Raw genomic sequence first — 12,168 nt, forward strand, 5'->3', positions numbered from 1 at the left:
TTTCTTATTTCGAGTTAACGAAAAGGTCATGTCCCGTAAGTTAGAACATGACACCTCGTATTCTCAGAAATAAAATCGCTCGTCATATAATTATTATTTAAATCTCATGTATTTTAGTTTTAAAATGTATGTCCAATTATCTAGATTCAAGGAGAAAGCCGAACCCCATAAGTTAGGGCACGACTTCTCGAATCTCCAAATGCAAAACATTGCCTTAATTTTAAAATTTCCTTCACCGAGTAATGACAAATGTAATATTTAAAACAACGTGTATCTATCTTATTTGGATATAATACAACAATGGGTAAATATCTCTAAACGTGATTCGTGATGGGATTTTGATGAAATAACATAAAATGGTAATGTATAAAAAAATAGAACGATGATATACGAAATATAAAATGTCGCGCTTAGTGAATGGTAATAATATAAATATACTAATAAAACCAATTCATAATGAATATAATGGTGATAATCACATAATATTTACTATTCTAATACTAATATAAATAATCAAAAAATAATAACAATAATAATAGTAATAATAATAATAATAATAGGGCGACAAAATATGCACACAAAAGAAAAGAACAATATAAATTTTAAATATAAAAGAATAATAACACTATTTTAAACAATCTCATTCCTTCTCTTGGCTAAGCAAAATAATAAGTTACTAATGGAAAACTATGAAATTCTTCCTACTAGTTTTGCTTCAGTCCCTGAAGTAAATGTAGCAGTACATAACAATAAAGAAAAATGAAAATATAGAGATCGCGATTGTTGTTGTAATTGAGGATGTAATTGGAGATTAATCATGACAACATGAATAGATAGATTTTGATTTGAAATTCAAGCATGTTTTGCAATGGTGATTATGAAATAAAAAATCAATAGAGGTGTTTAGAAGTCTATCCTACTAGATTTATTGAATTCTCAAGTGAATACAAACATAAAAATATATATATAATTATGAACCACTAAAAGTGGGAATATAGTAATAAATAAGAGAACAATGAAAGTTCTCAAGATAACTCTTCAAATGGTAAAGATAACTTGTGTTATCAATGTGATATGAAAGATTATTGGCCACATATATGGCATATGCCTAAATATTTTGTTTCATTAATATTCTTTGAAGAAGGATATGAGAACGTAGTAATAAATTATATCATTATAGATATAAAGTATTTATCTTATTTGGTACTAAAACAAACAAATATTATTTCAATATTTGATAGTACAAAATTAGCCGAAAGCTATAGAAGAGCTAATATTTTAATATCTTGTGATGGTTAATCCATTGGTTTTAAAATATATTTATAATGAATCTTATATTAAGATTGTGAATGAGGAAAATATTATATTTCATATGAATCACTATTACTATAAATATCTATTTTGAAAGGATGAAAAGAGAGTATTAAGTTATTAATTTATATTTATTTTATAATATTTGTGATATTCTTTTGTCATCATCCCCATTAAGGGATTGGAAGCAAAATATTTGACTGTAAAAGATCTATTTATGAGCAATAAAATCTGATAATTATTGTAATAGGCCAAATTTGTCTGGCCCAAATCAGAAATAAATAAACGAAAAAATATAAAATAAAATAAAATAAACCAAGCCAAAATTAAAAGCCCAACAAAACAATAAACAATGCCCAGTTTTTTTTTTTTACAAACCCAAAATCAATACAGCCCAGTAAACCTAAACCCATTAAGCCTAGCCTAGCAAACCAACTTAGCCCAAACCCCAACCCGATTACAGAAACCCTAACAGCGAACAACTTCCAGTGCCGCAGCCACCAAGACCTTCGTCCCACGTGCCGAGCCTTTGCCCTCGCGCGTGCCTTTGCACGTGCGCCACCACTACGTGCCACTCCTCATTGCACTGCGCCGAGTCGCGCCACGTCACCGAACGGCCTCCGTATACCTGCAAGAAGGACAAACAAACGAAAAAGGTAGAGAAAGCAAGCAAAAAAGAATAGAAATCGCCAGCAAATCAGAAAAAGAGGAAAATAAGAAAAATGTAAAAAAGATTCGGGGGTTATTTCATTGATTTCGGCTATAAGAGAAAGGGAGAGCCTTTTGTATAGGGGAAGGATAGTTTTTCTATATTTTTTTAGTTTTTTCTTCTTTTGGCTATATAGAAAGCCATTGAAAAAAATCTGTAAAAAGGTTCTTCTTCCTTTTTTTTTACACACATTGAATACAAAAAAAACATTATAAAAAAGAGACGAACAACAGTTTTTAAGGAGGTGATTTCAGATTCTTTTTTTATTTTATTTTTATTTTATTTTCTTTTATTTGTCGCTACATTTTGGTGCACTAGATAAAATCAAGGCGAGAAGATAGCGGGTTGAGAGTCACCTGTTGCTTGAATGTTGTTTACTCCGCCATAATCGGAGTCGAAGGAGCGTTCAAAGAGCCTCTGAACAGCTAGGGCATGAAGCGGCGTAGGGATAATGCTTTAGGCTTCTAGGTTTTCTTTCGATTTCAAATAAAATGATTAATAACCCATAAAAATCTGATTGTGTTGATTTTTTACTGGATTTCTTTAAATATATGCAGTGAAAGAAACGGCGCCGTATTGACTGCAGGGCCCGTACCCGATGACCTGATCCAACCGCGGCTAGATCTGCGCGTTTTGGCATGGGGAGGGTTATTTGCGCGCCAGGTCCTCCACTTTTGCGTCTCGGTTGAATCTAGTTTCTATCGTTCTTTTAAATTGGGCCGCCTATTTTCCTGCGAATTTCATTTCGGTCCTTATGGAACGCAGCGTTTTTGGGGACAGGATATTTCCCATTTCGGTCCCCCATGTTATTCGCGCGTTGCACGGGGGCCCTTATTAGGCTTCATTTATGTTCTTCCCTAATAATCCTGTTTTAGTTGCAATTTAGTCCCTTTCATATTTGTTTTCTTTTTTATCAATTATTTTAAAAATAATAATATTATTTATTAATCCTACTATTATTTGTATTATTATTTAAACTTGTCACGTTTTTGGGTAAATTCAATATAATTGGTGCACATTCATTAATAGTCTTATAATGTTTTTTAATTTCTCTTTTGTACATTTTTATGTTTTAAAAGATTTGCATGATAATATTCTTATACAATAGTGTTATATATATATATACACCCACACGTAGAGGTGTTCATGGGCCGGGCGGTCCGCCCGAAATATGGGAGGGTTTGGGTAAAAATATAGCCCCGAAATATGGGCTTGGGCAAAAAAACGAGGCCCGATTAAAAACGGGCCGGGACTCGGGCACCACTTTTTTGGCCCGGGTCCGGCCCGGCCCGAATAATAAATTTTTTTATTTTTTTTATTTTAAAATTTTTTTAAAATACTTTTTTTAATTTTTTTAATTTTAAAATATTTTAAAATACTTTTTTTAATTTTTATTTTAATTTTTAAAATAAATTTTTGGTATTTATTTAAAAAGCAATTTGGGTCGGGCCGGGCGGCTTATAATTTTCGGGCGGGCTGGGCAAAATTCTAGGCCCATATTCGGGCCGGGCGAAATTTTGGGCCCGGCCCGAACACGCCCATGAACACCTCTACCCACACGCATGCTTTAGGATTAAATTATTTTATTATTGATTATATATTATTATAATTATTGACCTTAAGTGCTTTTTAAATATGTTTATACGTTTCTCTTAAACCAATTTTTATATATACGAATTATTTCTTTTAAATTAAATTTTTACATTATTATGTATTATTACTTGTATTATTATTAAACTTTTCATTTCATATACATGTTACTTATTCAGATTAAAGCATGTAGGTTATTTAGTATATTACATATATATTTATTTATTTACTTTAAAATTCATTTTAATAATGTAATTTCACATAGTATTTCTTTTTATGTTTCGTTAAACCTTTTTCAAACCCATACATATATTGTTTATGATAAAATTTTGCATGTAATTTATTGTATATTAATGATTTTCAATTTCCTCTTTTGCATGTTATTAATTTTTTTTCTATTGTGAAGCTTGTTCGTGTTAATTTACTTGATGTTCCTTTTAATTCTTTAGCTTTAAATATTAATATTTACCCAACATATTATGAGATCCTTACGATTGTTATATTGTATTGTTTATTTACATTGGTTGATTGTTTGACATTTATTAGTGTGCGTTTTAGTTTATGAATCATCATTTCGCATGGTACATTATTATTCAATCGTTTTTATCCGTTCAAAAGATTACGTTTAATATCACTCAAGTATCAAAATCATTTTAAAAAAAACTTTCAAGATAACGCAAAGTTCGGTATTTGGGATCTTCGAAAGAATTGAGCCCTAACGTATTGGGTTCCAATTTTCCTCGTTGAATCTAAATAATCGAGTTTATTCTTTAATCAAAACACACAAATAAAAAGCTCATTCTCGGGAATTCGATACGTGGTGTCCTAACGCATTGGATATGACATATTGTTTTCTCGAGACGAGGATTTTTCTAGCGAATGAAAATAAAAGCAATATTATTTAGGAATTTTGTGAAATCGAATCCTAACTTACTGGGTTTAGTTTTCTCATTTGACCCAAATAATCAAATATCATTCTCAAAATGCATAGGTTTTAAAAGTCAAACTTAATTTTGAAGATTAAAAATGTTGCACTCTAACTTACTAAGTATGACAATTTATTTCTTTGAAATAAATGAGCTTTATCATCCAATTCATTTTATTCAAAATAAAAGGATCGTATTTTAAAATCTTTTCAAAATTTCAACATTAAGACATTAAACAATCAATTCAGTACCAATTTTGGGCGTCACGAGGGTGCTAACCCTTCCTCGTGCGTAACCGACTCCCAAACCTGTTTTTCTCAAAATTCGCAGACCTAAAATTAATTTTAAGGTGATCCGATCACACCACAATAAAATATCGGTGGCGACTCCTATTTTCATTTTTAAAAGTCGATTCCCATTTTCAAACTTACAAAAAAATGGTTTCGACAATTATATCTAAAGCTCGTTATGGTTGGATGCACCTAAAGTTGTAAATTTTTTTTAGATATTTGAAGATTTTGGCATATTCCCTGAAGCGAATATTACATATAATTGTTTGGAAATTATATTTATTGACATAGTGGCATTATAGACTTCATATTGATTTAGACATTTCCAGTAGTAAATGTCACAATAGTACTTATATGTGAATACAAATTAAAAGGAATGATAAAAAATTATCAATTTATTACAATTTAGTACAATTGAAACACATGTTGAAGTAAACTAGAAGTTTACTAATACAAATGCAATTACTACTTGGCGTGACCAGTTAGACCATCCTGGATCATATATAATGCGAAAATTAATTGAGAATTCATATGGACATTCATTAAAGAACCAGAAGATTCTTTAATTTAAAGAATTCTCATTTGTTGCTTGTCTCAATAAAAATTGATTCTTAGAAACTCATTAGCTAAAGTTGAGATTTAATGTCTTGCATTTTTGAAATGAGTAGGAGCCCATTCATCCACCATGTGAATGGTTTTGATATTATATGATTTTGGTAGATTCGTCTACAAAATAATCATATATGTTTTATCTACTTGCAACCTATACGTTTGCAAGATTACTTATTTAAATAATTAATTTCAGATCATGCAATTACGATAATTCATCTTGCTAATCTTGATGAGATTATATCTCAATCTTTTATTGATTGAGTTTGAAAAACTTTTGTAAAAATTTGTTATTTATGCTTATAATAGTTTAGAGAAATTATTGATTTAACACCTCCTATTAATGTTTAAACCATTACTTATGAGAACTAAACTTCCTATTTCAATAAGAGATTATGTTGATTTACATGTTGTACGTATCAAATCAATAAGTTATAAATACTCCACATTACAATTGGTTTTGATCAAGAGATAAATATTTCTCATATTTGAATTTTTGTGTGTGTATATATTCCAATTGTTCCACCACAACGCACAAAGATGAGTGAATCCTTAAAGAAAGTATGGAATATATATTAATTATAAGTTTCTTTATATTATTAGATGTTTTAAATATATACGAGATTCAACTATGACATAGGTAAATCCATATTTTATGTTTCTTTATATTTTTTATCAATAAAGTACATCCTCTATTGCTTTCATATTTTCTTTGTTCTTTATTTTCTCCATCTCTCTTTATTTTATAGCAATTAATAATTTATAATTTAATGGTGATTAATATTAAGTGTCAATGTTTTTTATCATTTGTTGACACATTAATTTTTTATAAAATGTTTAATTAGTCAATAATTTAGGGTGAGTACTATTTGATACACTGGTAGTACACTTTTTTTTACGCCATAATTAGAGTTATAAATTTATCAAATGTCTTATTTCTTTTATATATTTATTTCTTTTAAAATTTCCATTATACCTGCAAACGTTATTTTTTACCATTAGAGCCATTTTAACAGAGCATGCAAATATTATTGATCAAATTTATCATTAAGCCTTGAAAAAACTAAAATCTAAAATATTTGACCATCTTGAGAGTTTGGAAAATCTATTACTGGAAAATTTATTAGTAGAGCCGAAGATTGTGAACTGTACAAGTTACCAATTAAATGAAGGAATGAGCTCCAGTGTATAGAGAGAACCTCACCATTTAAGAAGTAACCATAGAAACGATGGAACCCGCTATTTATTTATCCATATCCATTTACTCATTTATTTTAGTTAATATACTTTTTTTTATACCTAGTATCAACACAATTTCTTATTTCAGAGCGAAATGAAATGCTTAGAAAAAAGGAAAAATCATAGTCGAGATGGTTAGAGTAGCAAAAGCCATTGGAATTTTTATTTTATATATTGGAAGAACAAGTTTTGTTATTAATAGACTAGAAAAGAATAACTAAAAGAAAGAATTAGTTATTCATCAAAATTTCTTTTATTCAATGACCAAAATTAATCGGAGATATATAGCTTGTAAATGTCGAACAAAAATTAGTTTATTTGCATCAAGCTTTCGAGGGGCTCATTCAAGACTTACTCGAACTATTACTTAATAAAGAATAAGATGTTTGGTTTCGGTTCATCAAGATAGAGATAGGAAAAAAAAGATATTTTAGTCGTTTGTGGATCACTTGAATAAATGCAGTAATTAGCGGAGTGGGGGTATCCTATAGTTATAGTAGATTAATACATAATATATATGTACAAGAAACAGTTGATTCTGAATCGTAAAATACTTGCACAAATAGCTACTCAAATAGAAAGTGTCTTTATATGATTTCCAGTGAGATTAGAAAATAAAGAGTAAAGAATCCAACGAAATGCTTTAAATGAAATGGGATTCCTCGAGAATGAACTCGAGTAAGGTAGAGTAGAAATTAATATGATAAAAAATTCTGCTTCTAATAAGGTAACTTACACTAAATCAATTAATTGCTTGTAACGAATACGAATACTTAAACCACCAGATTGATGGTAAATGTCCTTAGATTAGGTAAAAGTTAAGGGACCAATTTTGATATTAACCTTAAATCTTATATAAAGGTAGGGAAATATTGGCATTTAACACTAAATTTTCGCATATCCAGCCGCTTCTACAAAGCAAAGACTTTTCTTTTTCTTTCTTCTACAAAGCCGATCCTGTGTGGCCTCCTCTATTCTCAAGTCTCCAAAGTTTGCTCCGAAGGCAGACATAACAAAACAAAAGCGAAAAACTCTCTGGTTCCTATCGCCTGCCGTCGGACCGGTCTGTAGTTTTCTTATCTTATGGCGATGTGTGTCGAAGACAGGATCAGTAGTTTTCCGGATCCTATTCTTTGTCATATTTCGTCATTCCTTCCCATTAAACAAGCAGTTCGAACCTCTATTATTTCAACCAAGTGGAGATACCTCTTTGCTTCACTTTCTACCATTAAATTTGATGCTTATTCAATGAGTGATTTGACTGACAGAAATGTTGACAGCTTCAAGAACTTTGTTGATAGGTTATCGAAATCCCCCGATCAGGTAAGATTAGATTGCTTTAGGCTAAGTCATATGATTTGTTCATGGAATGATTGGAATGATGGAGATCATGATTTTGATATCTCTGGTTGGATATGTGCTGCATTGTGCCGTGGTGTTAAGGAAATTGATTTGCAGTTAAGTTATCGTGAGGATATTTTACCAGCTGTTTTATTCACTTGCGGCTCACTGGTGACACTGAAATTGGATGCAGTAGGTCATAATTTTGAGTTCCCATCTGACGTTTGTTTAGGGAATCTGAAGACTTTGCTCTTTAGAGACTCATTTTTCGGTGATTCCGTTCTTAGGTTCATTTCCAATTGCCATGTCTTAGAAGATTTGGCTTTTATTGAATGTGATTTTTATACAAGTGACATCAATATCCAAACTCCTTCGCTTAAGAGATTTATTTTAGATTTTAATCTAGGAGAATTCGCAGATTTAAAGTATGTGGTGGTGATTAATGCTCCTAATCTTGTTTATTTTCAATATACTGACGCTGTAGCTCAAGGTTATACTTTGAGTACCATGAAGTCTCTAGAGAATGCTCATATTAAAATCTGCGGGTTTGATACCATTGATTCTCAAGCAATTGCAGCTCATCTTATTCAAGGAATTTGCAATGTACGGTCTCTACGTTTAACCATTAATGAAGGGGTTAGTAAACTTTGTATTCATGTGTTTTTTTTTCCTTTTTAACATTATATTACAAATCCAAGTTTGTGTGTGCAGATTTTCCGACCAAGTTCTTGTGTGCAGATTTTCCGAACAAGTCAACTTCCTATATTTCACAACCTTATTGAATTCGAATTTCTTGGTCGTGGTTTTAATGGGAGAGAAATTTAGCTTGTAGAGTTTCTACATCGTATACCTAATCTAAAAACACTTACCCTCAATTTTCCGGTATGAAATCTTTGTATATGTACATGTATTTGTTGCAATTGATTGTTTTAGTGTCAATTACATCCACAATTACATAAACTTACAAGAAATCAAAAGCATGTTTGAGATCACCTAAATTCAAGGTACAAACCAAATAACTTTTTTTTCTTTTTGTCATGAGTTTAGGTTGTTGCGGGAGCTCAATGGAAGGCTTTAGAAGTTCCTTCTTGTTTGTCAGTTAGTAAAGAGTTCAAAGAAATGTTTAAAACTAGTTGTAATTTTGTAGTACTGTTTTATATTATATGATTACAACTTATCAGTGTCTGGTTTGATTTTATATAGATGTGTTGTTTGTAATATATATTTCGCTCTTAATATCCGATACATTCATTAATGGCAATAGACTATACCTGATGGTTGGTTTGTATATATGTATATTGTAGCCAAAAATAGCCTTTGGAATTAATATGTAGTCCCATGATTGGCAAAATATTTAAATTTGTAAGAAAGAATCATATGATATGCATTACACAAGAAGTTGTGATAGGAAGAACATCAGATTGATTTGGAAGCTCTCAAGCTATGGGGATTTGTACATTCTTAACAGCAAAGAAATTGTTACTAATAAAATATTTTGCTTCATTGCTTTGCATCAAATATGAAGACATTTATTAACAGTGTTTTAAGATGCTATATATATATATATATATATATATATATATATTTCTAACTAAGATGTTCACTTTGATCATCTTGAATGCTTGTTATTTTAGGGAGTATCTGTCGAAACCGCTTTTTGAAAACAAAAATTTAGTTGTCGACTTTAAAAGCAAAAATTGGAGTCGCCACCGATCCTTGATTGAGGTGTGATCGGCTCACCTTAAAAACAATTTTGGTCTACGAAGTTTGAGAAAATAAGTTCGGGAGTCAGATACGCACGAGGAAGGGTTATCACCCTCGCAACGCCCAAAATCGGTACCGAATTTGATTATTTAATGTCCTGGTGTCGAAAATTTGAAAAGATTTTAAAAGAGAACTTTTAACTCGCAAACGAATCGAGATAATAAAATATTCTTATTTCAAAGAAATGAAACATCACACCCAGTAAGTTAGGGCACAATATTTTTAAATCTTCAAAATACCGAATATTGCCTTTTGTTTTTAAAATCCTTATTTCGAGATAATAAAATGTCATGACCAGTAAGTTAGGACCCAACATTTTTGAATTCCCGAGAATAAGCTTTTATTTGAAATTTGTGAATTTATTGCAAAATGAATACTTGGCTTTCTAAATTCGTCGAAAAATAATCGCAATCCAGTAAGTTAGGACACGATCTTTCTCGAGAATCATGAATGCCAAATATTTTGAAATTTCATAAAATATGATGATTTTAATGCTTTAATGAAAACATATATTTTCTTTAAAAGTAAGATAAAATGTTAATATACAACATGAAACACATACTTTAATTTAAATTATAAATGTGTATGCATTTACAAAATATAAATGTATGGGTATATCATGACAATATGTGTGTATGTAAATATATGTATAAATGTACAATACGTAAATAAAATAATAGAATATATATACAATAATAAAAATGTTTTAGAAAAATGTAAATATATATATACTATAAAATGAACGTATATTTTAAATTATAATATATAGGAAATATATGTATATTCTAAAATGTACATGTATACTTATATATATATTTGCAAAAAAATGTGAATAATATATAAAATATATATGGAAATATGCGTGAATACATATTTACAAAAGTAAAAAAAAAACTAAAATATAAAAGCATATCTATATTATTTAAAAAAAATATTTGTATGTACAAAAATATAAATAATAATAATAATGTAAAAAAATAATTAAACAGTAAAATAGTTCAAAAAACCGGATTAAATTGAACAAAAAACGAAAATCGGGGGAAATTCGAAATAAATAAAAAACGACCAATTTGAATGCGCAAGCAACAATGGAGGGCCAAAAGGGAAATTATTCCTGCCTTCCAAAACGCTGCGCAGCGATGGGCCAAATTGCAACAAAACTGAAATACGCAGCTCAATTAAAAAACAAAATAGGTTTGATTGAAACGCGTCACAAATTGGAGGGACCAATAGCACAAATCTCCCATTCAAAGCTAGAACGCGCGGATCCTCCCCTCCGGGTCGGGTCAACGCTTGGATCTGGCATCTTAAACGACGCCGTTTTACTTCTGTTTTAAGTTTTTAAAATAAGAAAAAAAAATTAGGGAAAAATTTTGTTTTTCCTCCGAAGCAGTGCTGCTTCTCTTAGGGTTTCTCTAACCCTTTGGAGCCGCCGTTCATGAACCTCCCACGGCTTCAATTGCCGTCCTGGCCTCCGATCGAGACAGAGAATAGAACAGGACCACCTGGTAAGTCTCTTTTCCCCTTGTACAAGCCCAATTTTAACCTTTCCCAAACCCATTACAAAACAACCCACCAGCCCAACACCTAGGAGTGAGCAAAACTCGATTCGACTTGAAAAAATCAAAAAAAATTTGAATTTTGAGTTAAACGAATCGAGTTATTCGAGTTAATCGAGTTAATCGAGTTATTCGAATCAACTCGAATTACTTTTTTTCGAATTTCGAGTTCGAATCGAGTTGAGTTTTCGAATTCGAATAACTCGAATAATTCGAATAACTCGAATAATTCGAATAATTCGAATATCAAACTATAATATTTTACATTTTTACCCCAAACTCCCAAACCTTTTTACTTTTCCCTCAAAACTTTTACTCCTTCCCACTTTCCCCAAAACTTTTACTCCCTCCTCCCAACCCCCAATCTACCCAAAATTCATTTCCACCAAAATTTTACTCTCCCATTTATTTTTCTCAAAATTTTACTCCCAAAACCCTCAAAACCTTTTATTTTCTCCCAAAATTTTACTCCTCCCACTTTTCCCTAAAACTTTTATTCCTTCCCATCCCACCTCCCATCTATCCCAAACCCTCCCCTCCAATTTTTTTAATATTTTCCTCCAAAATTTTACTCCCCTATTTACTTTCCTCAAATTTTATTCCCCAAAACTTTTATTTTTCCCTAAACTTTTACTTCTCACCCTTTACTCTCAAATAAAAATCAAAATTATCCAAAAAATCACTAAACATAAATAGTAATAATTTTATTTATATCTACTATTTATATTATTAAATTAAATTTCACATTTTATATTATTTTATTATTGAATTGTTTCATCATATTGAATATTTATATTAAAATTGAATTATTAATTATGCCATAAAATATT

General features: G+C 30.4%; 1 protein-coding gene across 1 annotated transcript; it reads left to right on the plus strand.

Annotated features, from left to right (window-relative positions):
* The first annotated feature begins 7,763 nt into the window (after positions 1-7,763).
* On the plus strand, positions 7,764-8,840 carry LOC105795630 (F-box/LRR-repeat protein At4g14103). The gene is made up of 2 exons (XM_052628811.1): positions 7,764-8,651; positions 8,754-8,840. The coding sequence occupies exons 1-2, from the start codon at positions 7,764-7,766 to the stop codon at positions 8,838-8,840; spliced, it is 975 nt and encodes a 324-aa protein (XP_052484771.1).
* Positions 8,841-12,168: the final 3,328 nt, after the last annotated feature.

Source organism: Gossypium raimondii, chromosome 3, assembly GCF_025698545.1.
Source record: "Gossypium raimondii isolate GPD5lz chromosome 3, ASM2569854v1, whole genome shotgun sequence".
NCBI classification, from domain to species: Eukaryota; Viridiplantae; Streptophyta; class Magnoliopsida; order Malvales; family Malvaceae; genus Gossypium; species Gossypium raimondii.